Raw genomic sequence first — 27,297 nt, 5'->3', positions numbered from 1 at the left:
GTTGTTAATAAAGCACCGTGCATGAGACAACACAACCCTGATGCCTCCCAGATGCCTGGGAGCATCTGTGATTGGGCACTGCTGGGCTGGAGCTGATGCTCCTCCAGGAGCACCATCTTGGCACGAAGGGGAGCCCCGTCCCCCCCCCCACAGGGCAGGAGCCACTCACTGCCCATTCAGCACAGCCCGGACGCCAACGCAGCCGCTAAAGCCAGACTGATTTTATTCAAATTGCGAATGTAAAACAGAATAACAATAAAAAAAAAAACTAATGCAACCCTCACTGGCTTCAGAGCCAAAAGCCGCAGGTAAACCGTGCCCAGGCTTTCCTCCTTCACCCTTCAGTGTTAAGGCTGAGCTCATCGCTGGCTACAAGAGGGAGGAGGGATGGGTTGAGCCCTGGCTCTTGCACCCCCAGCTCCCTCAGGGAGAAATTTGGCACAAATCCAGTGGGGCCAGCCTGGCACGGGCAGGGCAGGGCTCCAGCCCCACGGCCATGGGTGTTAGTGAGTCAGCGTGAAGCTCTAAAGCTCCAAAAGCTACGGGATCACCTACGGCACCACAGAAACGCGGCAGGAGGGCGGATGCGGGGAATGTGGCAGAAGAAAGGGGTTTGCACCCCTGGCCGAGGGGCCAAGGCTGCGGCCTGGGGCTGCACCTCCTGCCCCGGCTCGCACGCACGGCTCGGCTGTAAACGGCAGCTGAGGGGGCACCCGGCTCACCCCAACCCCAGCCCACAGTGAGCAGAACTAAAGGCCTGGTCTATGTGCAATGCTGGGCAACTGCTGCTCAGCAGCCCGGGGCTGAGCAGGATCCCCGGGATGGGAGGGGATGTTGTGCACCGGTGGTCTTGGTGCTGGCAGGGAGCTTGGGGTCACACCAGAGGGTCACTGCTCTCCCATCCCAGGGGGTGCAGGGCTGCTGGGCCCCCTCCAAGAGCTGCTGTGACCCTGCCATGGTATCAGCCCCATTGTCAGCTTGTGATCTAGTTTGGCATTGCACCCACATGGCTTGAGGGGGCTCTCAGCACCCCCAAAAGAGCTGTTCCTGAGGCAGTCAGGAGCTCCTGGCTGCTGGGAGCCCCAAGGCCACTGTTAAAGGGACATCTCAGTCTGGTTAACCAGTACACATAGCTCATGTGGGGCTGAGGGAAGGCGTCACCAGGAGATTGGGGTGGGCATGACCGGGATGCTGGGTGTTGGGATGGTGGGATGCAGCTCCCTCCCTGCTCCTTTCAGCACACAACTAGTAATTTAACCTGCTCCAGAGCCTGTTCCTAAAGATAAAGGTGGCCAGGTTTGGGGTGTGCAGGGCAGACCTGGCCCCAGCAGTGCCGCAGGTGGGTGTGGGTTTGGTCTCTGCTCTCCAGCTGAAGCCCTGCGGGGCACAGGAGGCGGGGGCTGCCTGGCCTGGCCCCTCAGTCCGTTTTCCACACCTTGTCGAGGAATTTGACCACCTCATCGTAGATGATGAAGACGATGGCCACGTCAAGACACACACGGCCCAAGCGAGGCACTGTACCCTTGTAAAACCTGCCAGGAATAGAGAGGGGGGCCGTGGGGCTGGGTCCCCTCACAGCCCCTTCCCTGTCCATCCTCCCCACCAGCCACCCCCAGTGCAGAGCTTACGCCAGGGGCCCTTCGTGTTTCATGATCTGGTAGGCACAGTCCCAGGTGTTCTTGTACTTGTGTGCTTCCAGCCCCTGTGGGAAGGGAAAAGCAGGATCAGAGGCCAGAGCCAGGGATGCATCTGGGGGATTTCAGGGGAGAGGCAGAGAACTGGGGGTGTGCCATGGGGAACTGATCTCTCTCCACTGCTGCAGGACATCAGTCCCCACAGGGATGTCCCCACTCTGTGCAAGCCATGGCTCAGGAGCAATCCCAGACATCTCCCAAACCAAACTTTGCAGGCATTGTGTGCCTGCCCCAGGGACAGCAGCAAACAGCTCCCAGGCAGGGGGTGCCCCCAGCCTGCTGCAGGCAGAGCAGTCCCACACCAGGCCCTGGCACTGTACCTGCATCCTGGTCTTCACCACATCCAAGGGAGTGTTGCCAAAGACACTGGCAGCTCCAGCAATGGCTCCAAACACCCCTGTTATGAAGGGGTTAATGGCCTTGTTGGGATTGTCCCCTAGGAAGGAAAAGAGGGTTAGGGCAGAGTGGTGGTGGTGGGATTCCCACGTACATTCCCGAAGGAGCCTGGAAGGAAGGTCCCAGGTCTGGCTGCTTGTGGTCAGGGGGCAGTGCTGAGCTGGGGACTGTCCAGCAGCACCTGCCCCACAGAGCCCACACCTCACCGTGGGGCCCAGGGTGGGTGTGAAAGTGATGCTCCAGCACTAGGACCCATCAACCCCACAAGCTGGTGCCACCCCAACCAGTATTAATTTTCCTCCATTCCAAGTAACTGAGCCATGAGAAATAGGGGGTGTGTGGAAGGAAAAACCATCCCAGCTCCCAAGGGTGGCTGGGGAGCCAGAGGCACAGCCAGAGTGGCCTGTGGGGCCAAGGGCACCATACCTTTGTACCAGTTCCTGAGGGAGGTCATGACGAAGAAGCGGATGGCCTGGTTTGATCCTTGCTTGAGGACAGTTGCAGTTAGGCCCTGGTAGGTCCCCTTCAGCCCTGCAAGAAGAGGGTGTTGGAGGGGAGACCAGCCTCAAGTGGCAGAGAAAATTCTCCCCAAGCCATCTGTCCCAGCCTGTGCCCATCCACCACCTCCCACCCTGTCCCCATATCATGGCAGTACTCAGGGAGTCAGGGTGGCACTTTCCTGGGACTCACCCTGTTCCCGAACGATCTCCCGGACGCCATGGAAGAAACCACGGTATTTGGGGTTGGGAGAGGTCTGGTCATGGATAAACTTCACCTACAAGGAGATGATGTGCTTGTCCTGGCTGAGGTAATGCAGATGTGGTGGCCCCAAGGGCTGGCAGCCACCTCTTGCCTTGTTCCAGGGACAGTGCCAAGACCAGAGCCACCCCACGCAGCCAGGCAGCTCTGGGAGAGACCACGGGGGAAGCCTGTGCCCATGGCCAGCAGTGCATTTTGCAGAGGAAAACGTGGGAAACTGCTCCTGCAAGCAGCCATGTGGGCCTTACACTCATAAAATGGGTGACAAGATGGCTCCTGGGTGTGGGGCTCCTGCCTGGAGTGGAGAAGGGTCCAGGGCCACCCGACTTGACCTCCCACAGGGCTTTCCAGCATCAGATCCACCCCTACAAAACTGTCTTAGGCAAATGCATGCAGCCTTCAGGACCCCAGAAGTAGGATATCCCTGGGTTTTGTCCCCTCCCAGCCCAGCCCAGCGAGGGGTGCCAAGGCAGGGGACAGTGGCAGGCACACCCACCCACCTTCACAGTCTCCATGGGGCAGACCACGGCCACAGCCTCAGCCACGCCAGCCCCCAGCCCGCAGATGAAGCCCCGCGTGCCGTCCAGCCGCCCCTGCTCATCTCTCATCTGGTTGCTGAGGAACTCGAACGTCCCGAACCTGCAAAGGAGCCACTGTGCCAACCCCTGGGCACCAGGACAGGAGTCGGCACCCCTGCTCAGGGTCCAGGAGCAGCTGCACCCCCTGTGAGAGGACCCTCCCTGCCTGGGAGACCACGTGGCTTTGTTAAAACACCAACGGAGACACCAAGGGCAAAGCCACCCCCTTGTTTGCTGCTGTTGGGGGTCCCCCCCACTCAGCCCTTGCCATGGGGGCACGTACCTGACAGCAGCCTTGGGGATGGAGCCGTACAACAGCGAGCTGAGCCCCCGGTACAGCCCCCGGACGCCATGGTCACGGACAGTCTGCTTCACACAGTCCCCTGCGGCAGAGCACAGCGGTGCTGCTGTCACCCACCACGCCGAGGACCACCCACCACCGCCCTGCCAAACCCCCAGCACCAGCCAGGCTCCCCAGGAGCCCCAAACCCAGAGGGGGCTGCTCACCAATGCCCTTGTAGCGGGGAGGGTTTGCCTTCTCATCCAGCTGCAGCTGCGTCTTCACATACTCGGTGGGGAATGTGATGCAGATCTCGATCCCTCCAGCCAGGCCACCTGCATGGGAGAGGAAGGGACACTGAGGCAGGAGCAGCATTGTGCCCATTCACTGCCACATGGCTGCTCCCAGCTCCATGACGGCTGAGCCTGAGACCTCTGGCAGCCAGGTCTGGGCTGGGACACAATATCCCTGTCCTCACCAAAACCCTGAGGACTCCACACAGCAGCAGGGCCCTGTGCCAACCTGGTGCCTTGAATGGGCATCATTACCCTGCCATGGCAAGAGCTGTCAGGAGACTGGACAAAGGGGTGGAAAGCAGGGCAAAACACCACACCCATGGCTGCCTATTTGGTGTGCTGCCCCTCAAAGGCACCTCTCCCTCTCTGGAGCCTCACACCTCCAGGTGAGCTGCCAGCACTGGGATGTACAAACGCAGCGGTGCTGACGCAGGCCCAGCACCACTGGCCACACCAGCAGGAGCTCATTTGCAGACCTGGCTGTGCTGGCAGGAAGCATAATTATCATCAAGCCTGTCTGGCTGCCCTGGGCTCCCGCAGTGGTGGCTGCTGGGCACTGATTACACGGGCTGCAGCCTTTCCTGATGGCCTGGGCAGCAAGGGATGCTGGCTCTCACCTCTGGGGCTCCCCTCAGCATGGCTGGAGCCCTTGCAGCTGGACCCAGCTGTGCTGGGGGAGCTGGGCTTGGCGCCCATCCGGCCACAATGGATCAGAGAGCATCAAAGTGTGGCCAGGTCCTGCCAAGCAGCAGGAGCCCTTTGTGCCAGCAGCACTAGGAGGAAGCACCAGGCTGAGCTCCCTCAGGTCTCACAGGGCACCAGGAGGAAGCACAGGGCTGAGCACTCCCTCAGGTCTTACAGGGCCAACCCTGAGCTCCCTCAGGTCTCACAGGGCCAACTCTGCTCCGCCCAGGACAGGGCACAGGGTGCTGCCACTGGGGGCAACACCACCCTGAACGCCCTGAGGATCTCCCTGCTCCTTGCCCAGGGAAGGTGAACCATGCTTCAGCCCACAGGCTGGGGTGCAGTGCGTGGTCAGCTCCCAGCTGGGGCTCCCAGTCTCCTATACAGCCTCCAGTGGTTCCTCCAGCCTGGCCATGTCCTTGGTGTGACTCAGCAGGCCTGTGGCCCCCACTGCCAGGCCTGGAGGCCCATCAGAGCCCAGGGGACACCCCAGCAGGGAACACACTGCCTCTGCAGGAGAGGCTGGGACTGTGTGCAGTGGTTGTTATCCTGCTCTGCAGTGAAGCACAGGCTGGTGCCACGTGGCATAGTTCTGCTTATCAGCAGCCCCCCAAAGTACCCCCATGAAGGGATGCTGATAGGGGACACCACGGCCCATGGCTGCTCCCTGTGACAACAATAGGCAGCACCAACTCCTTGGACCTGCAGACTTTCTCACAAAGTCGTATTTCTTATGCATGGCCCTCACACATGCAAGAGATCTCCCTGGTGTTGCCAGCTCCCCCGTGTTGATGCCACTGGCAACTGGCATCCTCGGGAGCACTGCTGCCTCCTCTCAGCCCTGTCCCCAGCAGCAGAACAGCACCCATCTTAGAAGAGCCTTATGCTGTTTTTTCCCCTCAAGCACAAAAGCACCAGGCTGCACTTCTTACCCAGGGAGCCAAGAAGCCAGGCCAGCCTCAACACAGCTGGGGCAATGCAAAGCTCAGCTCCGTGCTCACAGAGCATCCCACTCCTCCCACAGGCACGGCAGGGATGGGGACACCGTGGCACTGAGTGCCCGAGGCAGGACACGCCAGCCCAGCTGGGCAGCATCCCGGCCCCTGGGGATGGGGCGTGAGGCCAGCCCAGCTCTGCCACAGCAAACAAAGGCTCCTTGTTTCCCACTGTGTTCCCAGGGGGGCTGGAGCTGCCCAGCCCAGCCCAGCCCAGGCAGGCTCCCCTCAGGAGGCGGTGCTGGGTGACCACTGCCAGCCCTGATGCCTCCACGCACCCGCTGCTCTGGGGGCATGGCAGGAAACACAGAGCCAGCCCACGGCACTGCAGCCAGCCAGCAGCTCCCCTGGGACATCACAGGAGGACAAACACCACCCCCAGGGTCCCCAGCACACCCCTGCTGCCCCCTCAACCCTCTCCTGCCCTTGGCGTGTCCATCAGAGAGGCAGACACTGCCAGTCCTGTGGCAGGGGGGCTGGCTGAACACTCATTTCTCCTGCAAAGACAAACAGCTCCTGCAGGAGCAGCTGGCAGGCCCCAGAGAGCAGCTCGATGAGGAGCAATCTGCTGCATCTGGGTCCAGTCCCCAAAAAGCTGAGCACCAACTGGCACCTCTCCACTGTGCTACACACCACTGTGCCACCAGCCTTGTGCCACCACAGCCACACAAACACCCAGAGTGCTGCCAAGGCCACTTCCCTCCCTCCCTCCCACACTGCAGAACTGAAGTGCTGGATGTTTTAAGCACCATAAATATTTGTTCTCTCTCGGTCCCCCAGCACCAGCTCCTCCCCCAGCACACCCAGAAGCCGGACAGCAGGGAAGCACCCAGGACAAGCAGCAGTCCAGGGGCAACCAGAACCTCAGCTCATGGCAGCCACACCAAATGCTATAGGGGGAGATGCTGCACCTCCTGCAGCCTGCTCACAGCCTCAGTGGTCACACTTGCATGCAGGAGAGGCAGAGGCTCTGCTCAGCATCCCACAGGCAAAGCCATCCGCAGGAGCCCAGCAAAGGAACAGCACATTGTTCCTGGGAACTGGCAGCCTCTGGGGCAATGAGGCTGCCCCTAGCCAAGGATGAAGGAACAGGCCACCCGTGCTGCCAGGTCCCCTCCCTGTTCCCCAGTGTTGTTCTGGCCTTAAATCCCATGGGAAGGTGCACAGAGGGCAGGGACTCAGGACACACTCCATGACTTGTGGCAATTTTAATCCATTTTCTTTTGCCCACAGAGAGACAGGGTGGCACAGGCCACCTGCCCTGCAACCCCCTGGAAGCAAGACCCATCAGAGGTCCTGCTCTCCTCTCTCCCCCCACAGTTTTACCCCAGCAGAAACCTCATTCTATGCAAATAAATCACCCCACTGCCCACGAGCAGCAGCTTTGTCCAATCCCCTTCCTCTCCAGAGCTGCAGGGACTTTGCAACCTGTTTACCCGGACTTTACACAGCAGCTCCAGCTCTTGCAACACCACGGAGTCAGCAGGAACAGCAGCACTCAGGAGGTGAAAGAGCACTCGGGGCAGCTGAGATGCCGGGCCAAGGCTCTGGCTGCTTGCTGGATGCAGGAGCCAGAGGACAGGGAATGTCCTTCAGGGAAGGTCACTCTGCCCGGCCTCAGGGAAGGTGCCCCCGGAGGGGGGATCCCACTCCCTGCACCAGGAATGGCTCTCTGCCTGCAGCAAGCCTGCAAGGGCTCCAGCTGCCAGCTATCCTGACATTGCAGGCTCAGCAGGAAGGGAGAGAAGGGAAAAATACCCTGGCAGAGTTTTCCTAGAAAAAGTTTAGCTTTCCCCGGTGGAGAGGCCCGGGGAGGCCGTCCTTTGAGGACACGCCTGCAGCCCTTGAGCACGGCTGGGGAGAGCTGGCAGGAGGGAAAAGAGGGTTTTTTGGGGACAGTGGGAGGGTGCTGCCCCTGCAATGCTCACACAACACGTGATGGCATCAGCACACGCAGGTTCAGCTCCACACACCGTCCATGAGCAGCTTCTGGGACACCACTGACCACCCTGACCCAGGGACCCAGCTCCAGACCAGGGCAGTGCTGAAGGCAGGAGGATGCAGCTGTGACGGGGAAGACAAACAGAGCCCCAGGACTGACACAAACCTAGGCTGCACAGCCAGGACTGGCACTATCACCCTCTGCAAACTCCTACCCAGAGGCAAGTGCCCCAATGAACACCCACTGCCCTGTCTGGGAGCCACTTAGGGGCAGGGGGTGGCACTGGCCCCTCTGCCACTCCTGCAAGTGGCTGTGCCTGTAAAAGCATCCTGCTCCTGCAGAGTGATGGAGCAGCAGGTCTCTGTGCAGCTCTGATGAGAAGTGAGCACCTGGGGAGCAATTTCAGTCTCTCCATTTTAAAAGTAATTTCACATGCTGACATACCAGCACCTGACTTCCATATAAAAAGCACCTTTTAACTTCAGATTCGTTAGGATCCTTTTAAGCCCTAGGAAATTATTCCTAAGGGTCTGGAAGCAAAGCAGCAGAGCTCTCCTAGGGCCCATGCCTGCAGCTTCTCCATTCTGCCAGCTGGGTGGCTGAGGATGGTGGGAAGGCACAAACAGGCTCCCAGTGCAGGCTGAGCCCTGAGTTCCCCATTTTGGGGGCTCCCAGCCCACGTGCAGAAGGTGCAGCTGGATGGGGTGAGCTGAGCAGCTGACACGGGTGACACAGACCACACGCTACAGGCACAGAGTGCAATCCCGCCCAGCTCCTGGATGCTGTGCTTACAGTTTCAGCACTCTCACAAGGGGACCTGGTGCCCTTTTAATTAGCCAACATAGCTTTTGGAGATGGAGAAATAAAAAAGAAAAACCCCAAGAACCAAAGACCATCAGGCTGCTATGAACCAGGAAGGCAGAAATACCCATCAGCACCTTGTGACAGGTCTCTGCAGCCCAGATTGCCGCCTGCTCCCCTCACCGAGGGACCAACCCCCCCTGGCAGCCATCCAGGCTGCTCTTCACCCATCCATTGCCAGTGGAGCAATCCTGCCTTGCAGCGGTGAAACGGGTTTGACAGCTCCACCCTCCCGGCACTTCCCACCACGGGCCATCTTGTGAAACTGGGGGCTCAGGAGCAGGCAGGAGCCTTGCTGCGGCTGCAGCCCTCCAGGACAGCTGGCTCTCGGCAGAGCTCCAGCACTGCTGTCCTCACCCAGGCACCTCCTCTGGCCACGGACAGTCCTTCACTACCATCCACAGCCACATCCTTGAGGAAAACCACCACGGGGGCAGCTCTGCCACCAAAAGTCTGACTCAGTGCTGAGATGGGGAAGGCTGCCTCCCCAAACCAGACTGCCAGAAATTTAGCTGTGTTTTGGTTAGAAGGGAAAAAACATGTCCTGCAACAGGTCAGCAGGCTCAGAGGGTGTCTGTCCCCATGGTGGGTTAGGAAGGTCTCCCTCCCATCTGACAGGGGCAAGGCCAGTGGGGAGCACAGGGGTTCAGCATGCCCAGCAGTAAGCAGACATTCACAGCTGGTTTTTTGGTCATGGGAGCATGCTACAGGCAGGCTGGCAACAGTCTGAACCCCCAGTGAAACAGAATGGCAAACATGAGAGGTGCCCCTCTGTACCCTGTGCCACTGAGGGTAAACAGCCCCGTGCAAACAGTGCTGCAGATAACGCTACGGATGGGATGAAACCATTTGTCCTGAATCTTACTGGAACTGTCCTGTTTGAACAGGCTGTCCTTTCACAACTCACTCATTCATCACCTCTTTACCTTTCCTTCTCAATATGACAATTAATCATTATTGCAATTTAAACTTCTCAACTGTGAGTATAATGGCAGAAGCCATTTCCCCATGCTCACAGTCACAGTATCCTCTGCCTTTAGTGCTGATTCCACCTTTGGGGACTGTCAGGTTCTTTGTCCTGCTCAAGTCACCTTCTCCCCATTGCCCTGCACACCTCAAGGCCCCAGGTTTGTCACCATGAGCTGCCTCCTGGCCATCCCACCACTTCAGACACCAACTTTTCAAGTGTCAAAAACTCTCTTAAGACATGCAACAGGGAGCCGATGTCAGAGCCCAGGGCTGTTGGATGACTCCACCAGCACAGCCCCATAGCTGGATGAAGGAGCCACTGCCAGGACTGAGACTTCCCTTGGGATAAGCTTTGATCTCCCAGCCCCCAGCACAGGGGAATGACTGCTGTACCAAACACTGGAGCACAGAGGGAGAAGAGATGGCCAAGAAAACCAATCCCTGCTGTCAAGAGATGACCTGAGACCTCAGGGCACAAGCAGGAGCAGGGAGGCTGCATTGGCATGCACCACACAGCACCATCAGAGCTGAGAGATGCTGCAACATCCCCAAGCTGTCAGCTCATGGTGCTCATCATCTCGGGAAGACGGACGACTCCTTCCGATCATTTACATCAAACCAGAGAAAATGGTTGCCTGCAGAATGTCAAGCAGAACATCAGGCATGTGAAATCTCAGAAACTCACATTTCAGAGCCCAGGGTTAACCCCAGCTCAAACAGAATCCATTCAGACCAAAGGGACACCCCAATATGGTTTCCTGGCCCTGGGGCTGACATCCTCCTCCCACCAGGAGCCTTGGGGCTCTTATAGGCTTCCACTGCAGCCCATGAGGGCTCCCAGGCAGGCAGGGACTCACTCAAGGCCAGCATGGTCCTTGTGCCCCACTCCCCAAACAGATGACAGCCACAGGAGGCAACTGCAGAGAGAAGCCACAGCCAGGAGTGATGCATTGAGGGCCAGCAGACCTGGCAGGACCAGCTCCCTCCACGCTCTCCAATCTTTTCCCCCTGCCTGCGCTTGGCCTCCACCCAGCTCAGCATGAAGGAAGAAACATCCCCTACTCTGCTGTGAGCACCAGGCATCTATCTCAAAACCAGGGAGTGTGCTGGACCACAGCCATTCACAGGAGCACAACCTCCCTCACACCCTCTCCTGAGAGCAATGGCCCTGGAAATCCAGATGGACTTGGGACTTTTGGGAAAGGAGACCTGCTCTGCAAAAGGCAAGTCTCAGCTTTCACACCCAGTCCCTGACTCCTCTTCTCTGCAGGTACAGCATTTCCTAAGAAAGATAATATCAAGGATTAACAAAGAAGAGGAGACTGAAGCTCCAATTACTGCTTTGTTCTGGAGCCTGGGCTCCCTTGCTGAACCCTGCTTCATGCCCTATCCTCTCCCTGCAGTCCCCCTCCCCTGCCCACGCTCCCCCCTAGGACCCTGGTGCACATCACTGTTATTTGCCAGCAGTACTCAACACCAGGGCAGCAGCCACAACCCCTGTGAGCTCTTTCCAAATCCAGCATTGTGTAGGACAACATCCAGGCATCCTGCCTCCCTGGCCAGGCAGGATTAGGTGTAGGTAGAAACAGCAACTGTGCAACAGCCCCCGGGTGAGCAGAGATCCCATACATAGAGCAGCTGGGAGCTTCTCCGTGGGAGGGAGCAGACCCCAGGCTTCAAAGCTGGCTAGAAACAGAATAAGGCTGTACTTAACTCTGGCAAGGGCAAGCAGAGCCTTTCATCAAATGAGCACTGATAACCATGAGCAAAGTTCTCAAGAGGAAGGAAGGGGTGCGAGGCAAAGACCATTTGTGCTGGGCTGGAAATAGCCCACACTGCAGGCTGACTTGAGCTGACCCAACAAAATGAGCTGACCCAACAGCACCAAAATGAGCTGCCAAGGTGGCATCCAAAAACCCAGTGAAGAAACACTCTCAGGATTCCCAGAGGTGACTGATGACTCTGCCACCAGCTCTGCCACCACCATTCCTGTCTCACCACTTAACTGCCTTTATTTCAAGCTCCCCACTGCAGTGTGGCCCTGTGCTGGGAGCATAGTAGACCAGCAGCACCCAGCCCTTCAGGATGCTGGTGGGAGGGACAGGAGTCTGGTGGTCTGTTTGGAAACCACAGCACAAAACAGGAAAGCTGGCTGTGGGAGGCCGGAGACAGAGCTGGGCTCCCGGCCCACCTGCCACCAGGTTGTTATCCAGCAGAAGAGCCTGACCTGCCTTCATGTGCTCAGGCCACACGTGGCCACAGCAGCACCAGCAGCGTTGTCACTGCAAGGTGAAGGGCTGCCTTGGCACACAACAGCTGCTTGGACAAAGGAGGGCCCATTAACAAATTAATTTTTAACCTTGCATTTTGTCTGTTGCGACAATTGAAGGAGAAGAGCTCTTGGCAGACAGAGCTTTACTTGCATCTCTTCAGAAAAGAGTCAACCCCAGCCTGTTGAGGTCTGGGCAGCCAAGGGAGCTGTGCCTCCCTGGCAGAGGATCCCAATTACCCACAGGGTCTGGGAGCAGATACGCACACAGGGAGGGATGATGGCTTATTTAACTCCACTAGCACAGGCTGTTGATGAAGCACAGCAGGAATGTTCCATCTTAACAACTCCAGCTCACCAGAACGTGGAGTGCACATCCCTGTTGTGCAGACAGATATCACATGAGAAACTCTGAGAGTGTCAGCAGACCCCTTAAAGTCAGCAGAGACAGCCACAAACAGCACTGCATCCCCCAGCAAGGGGCTGGAGGGCTGAGCAGACCAGGGCACAGGGAGTTAACAGCAGCTTTCTCCCATTTCTGTGGTTCTCTAATACAATTAGATGCCACAGAGGCTTGGCTGGACTTCTGCCCATTAACCAATTACTCTGATTACAGCCTGTGAGGAGAAGACCAGCATCTCAATAGAGTCCTTCTTCTACCTCTGCAAGTCTGCTGCAACCTCTCTCACAGGAGGCTGATTCTAGTAAGCTGATGATCCTGATTACAGATCTACACAAAATCTGTGAAAGTATCCTGGTACATTGATCCAGGCAGTGACAACCTGATGCTTTCATTGCACATGGACAGCAAGTTGGGAAAGGCTGGGAAGTGTGGGCAAAAAGGAAACATCTTGTCCTTCCCATCCTAAAATTGGATTAAATCCTATTTAAAAGACCTTTAAGTCAAGAGGCCTGGAAAAAACCAACCCATTTTGAGATGGGGCAGCACAGAGGGGCACAAAGCTCTGGAGGAGCCTGGCCTCACCGAAGGGCTCACTTGAGTGAGAAGTCACCCTCTCGCTGGAGGCTGCCTCCTCCTTGTGCCCCAGCCCTTTGGCCAGGCAGCCGAGTGATGGCAAAGTCCCTTCCCGGAGACGTGACACCGGGAGGCTTCGGCACCCTTTGCACACTCCAGCGGCCGCGTCCACCTCCGACAGTTCTCCCGGTGCTGCGAGGGAGGCCGCCCGCCGGGGCAGGGCCGGGGGGCAGAGCCGGAGCGGCCGCGGCTCCGCTCCCCGTGCGGGCACAGCCCCGCTGCTCCCCGGTGCCGCTACTGGAGCTGGAGCTCTGCCCTTGGAGGGGAGCAGGGAGTTGGACTGACAAACAAAGGCACAATCGTAGGAGGGGGAACTGGCTGGAAAACACAAAAGCTCTAAACATGCCAATCATGTCGAGGCTACGATGGCTCATTTCAAAACAAAGACGCTAATCTCCACTCTGGGAATTGTCCTGCGACTGGCAGGAGAAACCAGGGAGCTAATGAACAGCTACAAAGGAGTTTAACAAGCCTGCGACTGTCTTGGACTCCATTCAGCTCAGAGCTCGAAACAGCCACAAGCAGGAGGCAGAGCGTTAACTCTGCAGTTACTGCTGCCCTCGGTGCAGTTACTGATCTGATCCCATGAAGTGCTCAGAACTGGACGGGAAAACACGCCCTGATCCAAGAGATTGATGCTCAGGCACAAAGGAGGGACCAAGCAGCCTTTAGAGGAGCTGTACCAGCGCAGCCTGTGGGACACAGCTGGGGCAGACACAACCGACTGCTGCTGCTTCAGCCCTGTCCCTCAACACCCTCGGGGGAGCATGTGGGGCCCTTGCTGCCAGCCAGCCTCTCCCATCAGTTCCGCTCCTTCCTGCTGAACCCCCGAGTGCCGCTCGCCATGTCCGAGCCCACCAGCAGCTTCCCAGCTGGACTACCGGGTGCACAAACAGCCTGGCAAGACGCTGGGGTCTCCGCGGATAGCGGGAGCCCGCAGCCAGCGTCCAGGCTCGGGATGCAGCTGCGGGAGCTCCCGGGCTGTGGCTGAAGGGAAACCCCGGTCCAGCGGGGTCGCCTTCCGCGGGGAGCGGGAGAAGGGCGGCAGTCCCGGGATGGAGCAGCACCTGCGGGAGCGCCACCGCCCCGGGGCGGGCCCGGCAGCCTCCGCCCAGCCGGATGCCCACGCTGGCAGCGGCGGGGCGAGCCCCGTCCCCAGGAGAGCCCCGGGAGCCCCTTACCTGCCAGGATGGCCTTGCCGGGGTGCGTGAGCTTGGCCTTGCCGGCGGGGGCGGCAGCGGCGGCCAGGCTGCGGGGCGCGGCGGGGGCGGGCATGGCCGCGCTGCTCCGCGGCTCCGGCTGCCCGGCGGCGGCGGCCGAGCCCTATTTCAGAGCCGCGCCCGCGAGGGGCGGCCCCGGCGGCGTCACATCCTCGCAGGGCGGGGCGGGGGCGGCCTCTGGGGACGTGGGGAGCGGCTCTGCGGGGCGCGGGGCAGCGGGTGAACGGCAACGCAGCGGCGGGTGAACGGCAGCGCAGCGGCAGCGTGACCCCGCCCGGCCCTCGGTGCTGCGGCAAAGAGGCTGCTCAGCCCGCTCCCAGGAATCCACGGGAAAAGCCTCCGTGTGGGTACGGAGAGATGCCGGCCCGGCCGGAGGGACGTGGGCAGCAGTGCCCCCGCTCCTGAGCGGCATCAGCACCTCCGGGCACGCCTAGGCCAGGACTAGCTCCGAACCAGCCCAAAGCCCTCGGTCAGCGAGGATACACAGCAGTGCGCTCCTGCGCCGTGGCGACCGTCCGAGGGGAGGGAAAGGGGAGGGTTTGCTCAGCTCAGGCCCTTGGCTTGAATCCTTTCTGTTTCAGTGAGGAAAGGAGACCAGGAACTCCCGGGGTAGGAAGCGCATGTGAACGCCCAGCGCAGGCGGAAGAGAAAAAGAGAAACAAAAACATTCTCAAAAGGCTGCTGTGAATGCAATGACACTCCGGGCTTAGCCGGGGTTGGTTGGTGCTTTTGGGTGCCTTTTTTTTTTTGGTTTGTGGTTTTGAGTTTTTTTGTTTGTTTGTTTGTGTTGGGTTTTTTTTTTTGGGGGGGGGGGGTTGGGTGTATTATCTATTGCTCCTTAATGACTGGGCTGTGCAAATTGCACTAGGATATTTTTTTGCTTTATCTACAGACAGAGGAAGACTGCCCTGCTCTAGTTTATGTCCAAAAGCTGTATTTACAGGATGCAGGGAAAGAAGCCAACACTGTTTTCATTTCCACCCAGGATTTCGCAGAAAGCAGGGAACACTGGAGCTGTACTCCGGAACTATGCTCTCCTTTACACCTGGAGCAGCCACATTACTCAAAAGAGTGAACATTTTGTGCAAGAAGTCACCTTCAGCTATGCATAAAACGTGCTTCTGTCCAGACTTGCTCTCTGTGTGCTTTGTGACATGGTTTTTGCTTAACAAAACTCAGCAATCTGGCAGCTGGCAGCCCCATCCAAAAGCTCACTCTGCTGCTACACAGCCCTGGCTTCATGGCTAAACTGCCGGCAGAAGAAGCCTTTGGGAAACTGAAGCATCTTTATTCTGCCAGGCTTAAAAGCAAACATACTTGCATTGCAAAACTCACCCCCAGGTGAGATCAGAACTGTATGTGGTTTCACAACAGAGTTAAAATAGGCATGGAGTGGTCTCATGCCAAGTCTAAGGCCCCCCCTCCTTTAACACAGGGCAGTAAAGGAGGGGGAGGAATTACCAAATGAACGGGAGGAACAGTCCTAGTCCTGGTCACAACTGCAGAGCAGCTACTCATGTTCAGGTTAGCATTATTAGAATGGTAAAGATAAGATAAATTCTTTCAAACACGGCAAACAAACAAATGCATTTGGATTTCTGATTAACCTCTGCAACTCCTCATACCTTTCCATCAAATCATCGTGGCTTTCACATCTGCCTGCAGACACGTACGCCCTGTGCTGTGAGGCCACGATTACCTTCACAACAAACACTGGCTCTTACAGATTCCCCAATCACCAAGGCCAGTGCACAACCTCATCCTGTCCAAGAAAATACCACACCACATGCTTAATTCACATCAGACTCAATGGGATTCTCAGCAGTGCTTACCTTGCTGAACAGGGAAAGGATTATTCATATTTAATCACATGCAGATTGCAAGCCATCTCCTGCAAGGACCTGACCTCCAAGAAGCTGCTAACACCACTTGTCAGCAGAAAGCCTGAAGGAGAAACAGTGAAACATAATAAACAATCCCTGAAATACCAGGGGCTGCAAGAGGATGTTTTAAATCCCATTAGTTGTGTGAAAGTAAATACTTAACCAGGCTTACATAGTCAAGAGCATCTCCAAAGAAATGCATGGTCAAAGCATAGAAAAGCAACATCAAACCCACCAAGTTACTGCTCTCGCTTCAGGAATTTTCATGGAAACAACCCTCTGACAATCTGAACTCATTTCCCTTGCTGGTGGCTGGTGCTTGTTTCTGCTGGCATACAAAGACTTGTGAAATTCTTAGGTGCTGCTGCAGCCTGTGTGCCTCATGGCACCTCTCCAAGCCCTAATAATCAGAATTTAAAAGAGCTACTGAAAATGAAAGCAACTTGCACAATTTATTTTTTCAAACACAAACAGCAATTGCAGACAGTTTTCTGGATCCTCAGAAGCACATACTTACATGTTGACACTTAGTTCCAACTTATTCCTCCCTTGCCCCTCCCTAAAATTATTATTATTACTTTTATTTAATTGGTACTAGACAGCACACCATGGTTTCAGAGACCATGAGAGGTCAGTATGGGGCACATAACTTCCTATTATATATCCTGGGATCAAAGAACCTCTTCATTTCACTAAGTTAACAGATGTATTATCACAATTGTTACAACTCATCAACTACTACAAACCTTTCCATGCATTATTAATCCCCATCACTTGTGGTCTTATGATAAAATAAGAAGACTCATTTTCTCTCAGGTTCTCTGTTGAGGCAAAACAATTCCTTTATGCAAAACAGATCCTGCATATAACTGGCTTCAAGAAATGAAAATACTGCCGATTTGAGTCAACATTTCCCCAGCTTTGAAGTGTGTGCTGCAGGAGCTGCTGTGATTATAAGCAAGATGATGCTATTCCAAACAACGAACACGATTCCCACTTGAGCAGAGCACACATGCAGAAAGAGCTCCTGTTGCTACACAAGATTATTCACTGAGATTACCAGGACTGAGCCTCTCATAAGCACCACAGAAGTCCTTGTTATGTTCTGTGTGGGCCTTACTCAGCTCAAGAGTAAGCCCATGTACAGCATGTACTGATTATCATTCTGCTACCCTGCCATGGCGTGAATCCCTCACAGCACGATGTATTACTCAGCAGAGCAACTCCAGTTGACAAACTCTATTAGCAGTTGATAAGGCCATTTCCCCACCCCCTAAGTGGAAAAAAAAAGTACCTTACAAAAGGAGAGCAATTCAAAGATTTATTAAGCACCATTTCCCACCCAAACTCACTCCTAGCTCCCCATCTGGATAACCACTGCTTGGGGAATTTTTGCTCTGCATAATGTTGGAGAACTTAGTGCTGTGGAAAACAGCATACCAGAAGACTTCGTAATTCCTTCCTTTCATAACCACTGGGGGGAAAGGAGAAATGGAGATTTTTAGACAAACAAATTTTACAATCTTGATTAAAAACAACAGACAAGAAAAAAAAATCATGAGTCATTGAACTACACAGGAAATGCGTAACTGAATAAGCTCAGAACCTGACTCAGGACTTTTAAATTCTGACACATAGAAGACAGGACTTCACTGCCTGTATTTCAAATTCATCTTAAGCTTAAAAGCTGTCAACTTTATATTAGCTTGGAAGAAAACAGATGGATGTTGTTGCCTTTTAGAAAGATTGCAAAGGCTCCAGACAAACTGAAACACACATCTATGCTAAGAATTTTGCAGTGATGTATTAGTAAAACATGAGTCAGGATCTGTCATTACCTTTGGAAAGGTGCCCACAGAAAATGCACAACATTGAAAAATGAGAAAGCTAGACTAGTGACAACTTGCTGGAGGCTGGACACCTGCTGAAGGTGCACAATAATGGCTCCAGATGCATTAAACTGGACTGGTGCACCTGCAGGTTGCTATAGCAAACCCTCATTCAGTTGCAAACCCCAGCCTAATTACACACCAGTGTCACAAAGCACTTTGGTGTTGTCAAGCATTTTCCAGCCTTATGTCCTTATCTGGAAACAAATGAGATTGAAGCAGTCTTGGGGTACCCTGTAAAGCAAAAAAGGAAACCAGTCAGCTTGGAACCAAGTGCAAAAGCAAACCATTTACAGCAGAACAGAAGGGACCCAGAAAGACTGCAAGAAGCTTTAAAGATGAGAAATAACACTGTCATAAGGTAATGCATACACTTGATAAACTGCTTGTAATGAGAACCTGGTACATACAGTGCTACCTGTACCGAGATCTGCAAGAGTTCTCGCCTCATTTTTTTTCAGCAGATTGAAAAACTGTCATGCTGATTCAGTCACACTAAGAATTTCTCAGAGGCCAAGTCCTAGCCTGCCAATTAGGATATCACACATCCAGGCATAAGCATTAATTACAAGCAGTTGACAGTCAGCTTTGCCAAAGTACTAAAGTTACTCACACTCATTTGAGTAGGCATCTGAGGTTTGTTTTTCAGTTTTAGAGTTCAATAAATCAAGGAAATTTCTTGGGCTTTTGAGTAACTGCTGCTGAATTTGCTAGGGGGAAAAAAAAAAAAGTTGTTCCTTGTTTCCCACAGCCTAATTAAAGATCCATGTTGTGCTGGAAGTGCCAACTCTCAGCACGGCAGCTGCTAAAAGACTCTTAAATCAGAATTAGGTTTTTGACCCTACAGTTACTACTGTCTTTACTGTATCATGCCTATTATTTGCACAAACTTCAACAGATTTCATCTGCCTAGAATTTTTATTTTTTTAAGGAGCCAATATACTCCAGATCATTTCCTTCTGCTATGCTATCATTTAATTATAGAGTCCTTAAAAAGGAGGAAGGGAAATGAAGTCTTGTAAAATACCACACCATTACATGAAATAAGAAACAGGACTTACCCCAGCAATGCATTCCTCCTGAATTCCCCTTGTGAATTGCTTGTCTTCTCTGATGCCAGATCTGTACATACACACCCAGAGTTTGACAGACCAGGGAAGATTCCCCTAAGGTCTGACAAATAGCAAGAGCCATTACACAGAAGGAGATCCATACTCTGTTTCTCACAGTGAAAACAAGAGGCAGTAAAAGCCTGTATGTAGTCTCAGGCAACTCATCCTCTGACATAAGTCTGGAAGTTGGTCTCCAGATGCTGCAGGCTGCAGCAGGTTCTGCATGACCACATCATTCTACAGGACAGCACCAGCCCTTGTGTCACTGGGGTGAGAATTAGCAAGAAGCTTAGCTTTAAAGCAGATTCTCAGCAAAACAATCTTATCCAAGTTTTCAAAAACTTGGACATCACAAATTCATGAAATGAAGTAAATCCTTCACCTAACCCCTAAAAGAGAAGTTATTTCCTGCTGTGAATGACTTCACTTTCAGAGAAGCAGTGAAGTACCTTGGTAACAAACAAGAGTTTGTTCCACATTTTAGGTACAGCTGCACTGTATTGGCAGGGAGTCTGTTTTGAATGCATGTCAGAATGCAAGATCACAAAATTTATAAAAGCCATTTTACTTAGTAAGAGCTTAAATACCAGGAGAGTAACTAAAGCAAGACTGTTGATCAGAGCTGGCAGCTTTGCTTTCCTTGAGAGCTCAGTCACTCCTGTAATTAGATTTCTAGACTGAGGCTATTAAGGATCCCCAGGCTACCTCAATTCTCTTACAGTCAGGAGCTGTTCCAGCATTTGATCTAGCACTTCACTGTGTTCCATCATTGGCTTGCACTTGCTGCTATAAAGTCAGAGCCCGTTTTTAAGTTAGTATGTTGGAAAGTCCTACAGTGATACTAATCTTAGAGCTGGTCTTAGTTCTAGCTGACTTACCCCAATTTATTTCAACTGACAAGGAACTGGTTACAAAATAGAAGTACTATTTTCCTGGAAAATGGCAGCTACCTGGCTAATTCCTGCAGTGAGTAAGTCTGGACAGAGTGGAGATTTTCCTGAACTAATTACCTGCTCAGCATTTCAAGCTGAGCTGTGAGTGCTGATCAGTACAAAGTTGAGGTTAGTACATTACCACAACACTTGGGGTATTCTGGCATCCATCATGAAGGAGGGCTGCATCCCCTTGCCAATGCTGTCATGGTGTGGTGACCAAGGAGACAATACACTCAATTAAAATTAAACACACACAATTAAAATTGTGCCAAAGCACAGTCTGCTGCTACTGATTCCACAACCCTGACAACCTCCACTGGTTTGCATTAAAAGGTGTTTTGCCCTGTTCAAAGTGGGACTCAGTATGAAAGGGTGCAGCTTACCAAAACCACTGCTATGCTGATGTATCTCAGCAGAGAAGACTCTCTCTCATTGCAGCATCTCCCTCCACACAGGACTGAAGCTTTCCCAGGCCCATGAATCAAAGCATGAGAACATGTGACTGCCTCCTGCAGCACGCCCTCCCCATGTGACAGCCTGCGCTGATGTGTCTGGTGAAGAGACCACAACTCCTTAAGTTCCTTACTAGGCCTCCCCTGTTCCGTGCCTTGGCACAAATCTCCCTTTTCCTGCCTGGCATCCTCAGTTATCAGCTTAAGAAACCTGATGCTATGAGTGGCAGTGTATTACTACCAGCCAGTCCCCACACCCAAGACAGTAAGACTAGAACCACACGGTGAATACTGCAGTTTTACATTTATAATTGAACTTTTATAATATTCAAGATTAGCACAAGATTCATAACCATAAATTATACATTGTTATCTAAGTACATAAAACGTTAATGATACATGTATTTGAAGTGGCACAAAATAATAATATATCCCTGTTGGCATTCTCAAAGGAAGAGGTGGGTGATGGACACGCTGTTGATCCTACTGCAGCATAGCAGAACTGAGTCAGTGCACCCTGGTCACTCAGGTGGTGCTGACTCTGCCCACCAGACAGGGTCAGAACATGGTGTGGCAGGAAGCCAATGCCAGAATCAGTTAAAGGTGCAAATAAAAAGTCAGGATTATGGCCCTCCCTACTGCCTCAAGATGGTAGCAGTACGTCCCCAACCCTGACGCTGTGCTCTTGCATCTCCAGTGCTTTGGCAGCCCATGCACACTCCCATGTTCTCTTGCCACACACAGCTGAGGTTTTTTTTAGTACCATTTAACGTCAATAAGTAACATGCTCTCTTCTTGTTAAACAAAAAGGATCTGGGAAGTGTTTGCTCTCTGGCATGAGAAGATTTATTTTCTTCAAGTCTCAGATCTACTCCAGAAAATAGAGAACAGACTCCAACAGTATTGAACCCCAACAGTATTGAACTCCAACAGCATTATTGTCCAGAAAAGGAAACTTTCCCAATATTCCTCTAAACATTCAGAGCACAAGTATTAGAAAAGCCCATTTTCTTTTGCACATAAGAATGCAAATAAAATGGGGTGGTCAGATGTACACAAGCTTTCAACAATTCATTATTAAAGAGATGTTTCATTGAATTGTTAACAACCCTGCTACATCAGTAGCTTCAGCTAAAGCTTTAACAACTTGGTGCCAGGCAATTTCCCAGCTGCCTTCAATGGGCTTTTCCAAAGAAAGAAAATTATGCTCTCTTCCTCCTGGCCTCAAGTAGTTATTGCTATATGAGTTAGTGAAATAGTGCCTTAACTTCAGACAAGAGTCTCACAATGTCATTAACAAAAGCTGCCTTTCAGAGGTTGAAATGTAACCGGACAATAATCAATAAATAACAGTAACAGGCATCCTGCTGAAGTCTCCACACTGAGCTGGGCAGCAAGTGTGTTCAGCCAACAGAAGGTCATCTGTGCCTTGTACACTTCTTGGAGAAGTTAAAAAGGGATGGGAAGGAAGAGAACAGAGACAGTGAAGGTCTGTCAGAGAGCTAGTTACATATTGAAACCATAAACAGGCGGCTGGGTGAATCCTGGTGCTGTGTATCCATATGGGAAGTTTGCCTGGGGAGGTACTGCACTGGGGCCTGCTGTTAACATCAACTGCTGGCCTAGGAAAGTATGAGACAAAAAGAAAGTTAGTTAAAGATCCCAACCTTCCCTAATGCTAGCTGTACAGTGTGATAGGACTACTAGGCTTTAGCTAAAAATCAGCCCCTGTGCAAGCACACACCAGCAAGTCACACTATTCCAACATATTCCATGGAGAAGGCACCCATGCCATCTGCTCTTGCTACCAGGAAGCTACAAAAGAGCAAGGCAGGATGCAGAGGGAAGATGAATATCCACTGATCTTGAGGTCATAATAAACATGGCTTGTTTTGAAGAGACCATACTGAAAGCCAAACTGGTACTATTTAACCCATGCATGGTCAGATCTAGAGAATAAAGCAAGTCAAGCAAATAGTTAGGTCTGTTAGGTCTCACAGTCTGGAGGGTGCTGCAAAGGGTCTGAACACACCTTGACAGATTTGTTTTCATCACTAGGCCCACACATGCCTCATGCATCTGTTAAATTCAGGTTAACATTTATATCAGACAGTGAACCAGTCACATCCTTCCCTTACCAGCCACTTCTAGGTGCTTGTTAGCAGAATGCCTCTTCAGAAGGGCTTCTAAAATAGCACCACACTTGAAGACAGCCATGGTGGCTGCACATGTCTTAAAATGCGTGAGCTAAAAAGACAGTCTGCCTTTCTACTTGGAAGAGCAGAAAGCAGACACATTCCTCAGACAGGAATAAGAAGAGGAATTTTCATGCTAAGTTATTCCTGGGGTTGGCAACACCCTGGTATCCCCTGTCCTATTACCATACTGAAACACGATTCCTAAAGTAGAGATCTGAGCCATGTAAGAGGAGCAATACTTTAATCTGAAGAGTAGAAGTACTGTAAGAGTCAGATGTCACTTCAACAATTTACACAATTCATTGAGCAGAGACAATCATTTCAATTACTATCTAGTTGAAACCAGTTTTCTTGGATACAATGTAATCATGTAAGCTGCCTCCACAAACAGAGACCAGAGTGACAACAGGTAATCAATTAAAACCTACCAAATACTATTGGAGTGGGTTCAGCTACTTGTTCCTCTTCTTTTCTTAGGCTTTCAGAAGCATCAAGTTTATCCACCTACATTGAAGTGAACAGGAGATTTATGAAGGCCTTGTCTAGGAATTGCACCATTGTGTGAAGCTTTTCATGCCTGGTACTTCAGCTATCAAGTGCTCCTTTTTAGTCCAAGTTGGAGACTACTGAAGTCTGCCTATTCCCAGCAAGCTTTGCTGTAAAACTGACTTCCCAATTCTTTTAGGTGTAGCAATAAGCAGCAGCTCTCAAATGCAGATGAGGAACTCATTACCTTCAAAGGAAGCATTTTTGGGGCCTTATTCTAGTCACTGCTAACTATGATCGAGAACTCAAACCCAACAGAGCGTCCATCATCTCAAATGGGCCTAATCTACATTTACCTATTAACCTACAATTCTTCTCCCTTTCAGTGACACCTCACAGATATTTGCAAATATTCCAGGCCCATGAAGTTTGATCTAATCTAGGACTACAGTCTAAGCTGTCTGCAAGGTACTGGTTTAACTATACTGGTATTCACATGAGACTTATTCTAGGGGAAACTCTAGAACCATCATGGAAAGTGGCCTAGTAGTATCAGCTTTATACAGATCTCAGTGCTGTGCCACATAAAACTCTGTTCATGCTAAACAAATTTGTGGAAGCACTACAGTAATGCAGGAGCCCTAAACACAACTTTAGATTGTGGGTGTGGAGGGCAATCTGAAGAGCAACAGTACTTTCCTTCTCAGGTTTAACCAGCTGTATCTTTCAGAAGAGAACCACTGAGACTGAAGTCTACAAGGCATAAAAGTCACACAACTTCACATCCTGGTACAGGCAGTACTAACATTGTGGGCAAACCTACATTTAGCTCAATGCTATATTTCAGCTGTTCCTCTCCTCCTTTCCCACTGCAAGGATCACATCTGGTCTGAGAACTGCTTCAAGAGGGATCTCTGTTAAACTTTAGAGATGTTATCCAGATATGGTGTTTAGCAGTTTCCTCAACGTTTTGAAGTTTGCCACTCAAACTGACAACCTGAGTGGCAGCAGGTCTTTACTGGTTCATTTATAGGTGTCAGCCTAAGAGCTCTCCAGAGTAACACCAAATATAATGCTATCCAAATTACCATGGATCAAAGCAACTGACAGGTACCCATTTCCAACTACCTGTCCTGCTCTACTTATCCCCAGCCTCAGCTCTCTTGGGTTTGCCTTTCCCTGGAGCTGTCCTACAGTGGCTCTGGCCAGCAGCACAGTCCTGCCCTCAGCTGGGCAAACAGCAGGAATGCCGAGAGCAGCCATCCCCAACAAGGGATGAGCAGCTCTAGGAAAGACAGATCACATTGGCTCTGCTGCCTAGAACTGGTTCAAAAGGTTTCCAGGTGAGTGTCATTATACTCCATGTGCCTGACTCCTGGGACAGAGGCTACTCTGTGCTTTAACATTTTTTTATGCAGAAAAGACAGATAAGCTCTGGAAGATGTACACACCCCACCAAAACTAATCTATTCCTTTGTGCTTTTGAAGTTAGTTACATGACAATTTTAGACATACCACATTTAAAAAGCCCATTCTCCAATTTCATGTTTTGCAGTTAATTCAACAGACTAAATTAGTTTCACTGTAAACCACTTTCACCATGCAGATTTTCCTTCTGGCAAGTTATCCCATATTTAGTACACATGATTACTTGTAAATCCAACCAGCCATTTAAGATAAATGATTTTAGACCTAAACCTCACATGGAAGAGTTCAGGTAAACTTGTGTGGCAAGTTTCTCCTGAGTGAAATATGAGTAGGAGATGTTTAAGATCTGTGCAAGTACTTTCATCATACCAACAGGCAAGAAGTTTACAGAAGCTTCATGGCACTATACAAACTCACCATCATGCCTGAATTATTGCACACTTTGGTAATTTACAGTGTAAAAAGCAATTTGCCCTTGGAACACATCCTGTTACATGGCAATTGCTTTTATTTGGTTATGAACAGCATCCTCCCTGCCACAAAACATGTAATACAGTGAAAAGGAGCCCAAAGTAAAGCCCTCCTCAAGCACTTGTTTTTGTGTCCCATGAAGAGGAGAAGAGTCTGGTTGGATTTTCAAGTTGCTTGTGAATAGTTATCCTTTTAGCATTAGAAAGTGAACAGGAAATGAGTTAGAGCTAAATTACACTGCTCTTCTGGCAGAAGCTACAGCTAGATTCCTGTAAAAGAAACCTAGGATATTGAGGGACACAAATAAACACAAAGAGTTTGAAATCAGAGTGTCACCTTATAGAATAGTCCATCAACCTGCAAGAAAATTCAGAGGGGAATACTTAACATGACTTATTAGCAGCAACCTGAAGCAGTCACTTTTACATTCCTCATTTTAATGAAGTTCTTTACTGTGATGCCCTATGCAATCCTACAGCCTTCCAAGGCAGAATCTTAGCTTAGTATCTTAGAGCTGTTTGAGACAAGCATGTCAGGACCACACATGATCAGAATCTCTTTTCCCTCAGTTGAGGACCAGCTCTTAATATCAGTATTGTGCAACCAGACTATGAATCTAAAGTTCTGTTTTCCATTTAAAAAACCAAACACCTTCAGCAGTCTACTCCTATGGCTGATATAGGAAAAATGTGCACTCAAAAGCCCTATGCTCTTTTTACTCTAGGAAATAAGGGGACTTTACTTTCATAGTTACACAAAGATAAAAGTGATATATGTGTTGTCCTCACCAAGTTTTCAGTTCATCAGCTATGGAGCTGCTGTGAGAAGCACATTTGCTTATGTCTACCGGTAAAAGCAGAAGTTTAACTAGACCTCTTCAAGTGCCCAGGCATCTATTCATTAACTTTGCTAGCTAGCCTGGAGTGATGAAACCTACAGAACTTCAAGAAGACTTCCTCTATGAGGAATGGTAATATTCCAAATATATGCAAAGAGCTCTGGTTTACATAATGCTAATCATACAGCAGACTAAAGTCTTAGCTTTTTAGCCTATGCAATACTCACTTTGGTAAGGTACTCTCTCATCACTTGGATGAAATAAGGCATTGCAAAGTCCATGATGTTATGTCTCCATGCCAACTCAAGGACTACATCTGGGTGCAGCAAGTCATAGCATGTGAAAAGGCAGGCTGCAAAGCACTCCTGCTTGCCTTCTTCCAAGAACCACTGGAGCAGCTTCTCAGCCAGCTCTGCATCTTTGGACTCTGCAGCATACTGCATAGCATCCTAAAGAAAAGAACAGTTAAGCTTGACCCTTGCCTGTCAACATCTTGCCCTACATCTTAAATCCACATTATTGCGAGCCAGATAAGCTGAGTACTTGGCATACCATGAAGTTAGTCTTTAACAACACCAGGCATGTTCTGTAGGAGGCAAGATACCACACACAACAACTCTGAGGTAAGCCAAATACTTTATTAACATCATCCAACAAGATTCCTAGAGACTATGCACAAATTGGCCTGTGAGAACTCACTACAGGTTTGAAGAGCATACCACTATAATTGCATTTCATCTGCACCCTCACAAGAGCCTGTGACTTGAGGCCTATTGGAGAATGCTCCATACTGACACAGGTACATACTGTACAGATGCCAATGATTGATAGAGACACATCCCCAGATACAGGACAACATGATGAAATTAGATTTAAGACATGCATTTGAAACTGCAACCACTTCTGCTTTAAGAGTCTTTCATTCTAGTGAAGGATTACAAATTAAAACTCTAGATTTGAAACTAACAAAAACATTCAGTATCCAGGAGATTTCTGCAGTGTCATTAACTCACCTTATACAGACGGTCTTTCTTGCACAGCTCCACGCTCTGTTTCCAGCGGTTGTTACCCTTGTACAAGTACGCTGCAATACGCCTAAATTCAATTAGTTCATGCTTTTCCAGACGCTGAGCCAATGTTATGTTATCAAAGTTGTCATAGGCATCAATGGAAGCTCTCAAACCCTGTTTGAGAGAGAGTTGTTACACGTGCTTCCAGATGGCAGTAGGTGAGAACTAGAGTAGAGAAGCATCTATTCCCAGTGTACAAGTGCTTCAGTTTTGCCAGCTGGATGTTGATACTGTGGCTACTACTGATTTACCCGAGCGTTTCATGCACCTTTCCAAAGGATACTTTCTAACAAAGCAAGATGCTAACTTGGTCATACCCACTCCAAACTAGAAGAGCAAGTTACCATAAAAAGACAAAGCTTGTCTTCGAATAGCAGCCAATGGGGCCAGAAGCAAGTTTATTTACTGAAATGCTGTCCCACTGAGTACATACCTGATACTGACCTTTCAGAGGTCTGCTCTGAGAAAAACATCTGTGGCACCTGCTTTTTTGCAAATCATTGACATCTCAAGACTCCTGCCTGCTAAGGACCTGACTGCACACCCTCTCTCTGTT

General features: G+C 51.2%; 2 protein-coding genes across 4 annotated transcripts in view; both read right to left on the bottom strand.

The window, feature by feature from the left end:
* Positions 1-201: 201 nt before the first annotated feature.
* Positions 202-14,077, bottom strand: SLC25A1 (solute carrier family 25 member 1). Its single transcript, XM_036393543.2, has 9 exons — positions 13,941-14,077; positions 3,935-4,042; positions 3,711-3,810; positions 3,350-3,488; positions 2,781-2,865; positions 2,517-2,621; positions 2,015-2,130; positions 1,629-1,702; positions 202-1,532 (listed from the first exon to the last, which is right to left on the bottom strand). The coding sequence occupies exons 1-9, from the start codon at positions 14,032-14,034 to the stop codon at positions 1,418-1,420; spliced, it is 936 nt and encodes a 311-aa protein (XP_036249436.1). The 5' UTR covers positions 14,035-14,077; the 3' UTR covers positions 202-1,417.
* A 6,462-nt stretch (positions 14,078-20,539) lies between these two features.
* CLTCL1 (clathrin heavy chain like 1) overlaps positions 20,540-27,297 on the bottom strand; it is a 34,639-nt gene continuing 27,881 nt past the window's right edge. The window contains exons 29-34 of one of the 3 annotated variants that reach the window (XM_036392902.1): positions 26,685-26,855; positions 25,899-26,120; positions 25,170-25,190; positions 22,877-22,952; positions 22,389-22,472; positions 20,540-21,872 (exon numbers count right to left, since the gene is read on the bottom strand). In XM_036392902.1, coding sequence (XP_036248795.1) covers positions 21,757-21,872; positions 22,389-22,472; positions 22,877-22,952; positions 25,170-25,190; positions 25,899-26,120; positions 26,685-26,855 — 690 coding nt within the window. In that variant the 3' untranslated portion in view covers positions 20,540-21,756. The remainder of the gene's footprint in view (positions 21,873-22,388; positions 22,473-22,876; positions 22,953-25,169; positions 25,191-25,898; positions 26,121-26,684; positions 26,856-27,297) is intronic. The other 2 variants (XM_036392899.1, XM_036392901.1) reach the window with 2 other exon arrangements.

This window comes from Molothrus ater, chromosome 18, assembly GCF_012460135.2.
Source record: "Molothrus ater isolate BHLD 08-10-18 breed brown headed cowbird chromosome 18, BPBGC_Mater_1.1, whole genome shotgun sequence".
In the NCBI taxonomy this organism is placed as follows: domain Eukaryota; kingdom Metazoa; phylum Chordata; class Aves; order Passeriformes; family Icteridae; genus Molothrus; species Molothrus ater.
The sequence above is the reverse complement of the archived record's forward strand: the minus strand, read 5'-3'. Positions and strand labels throughout refer to the sequence as shown.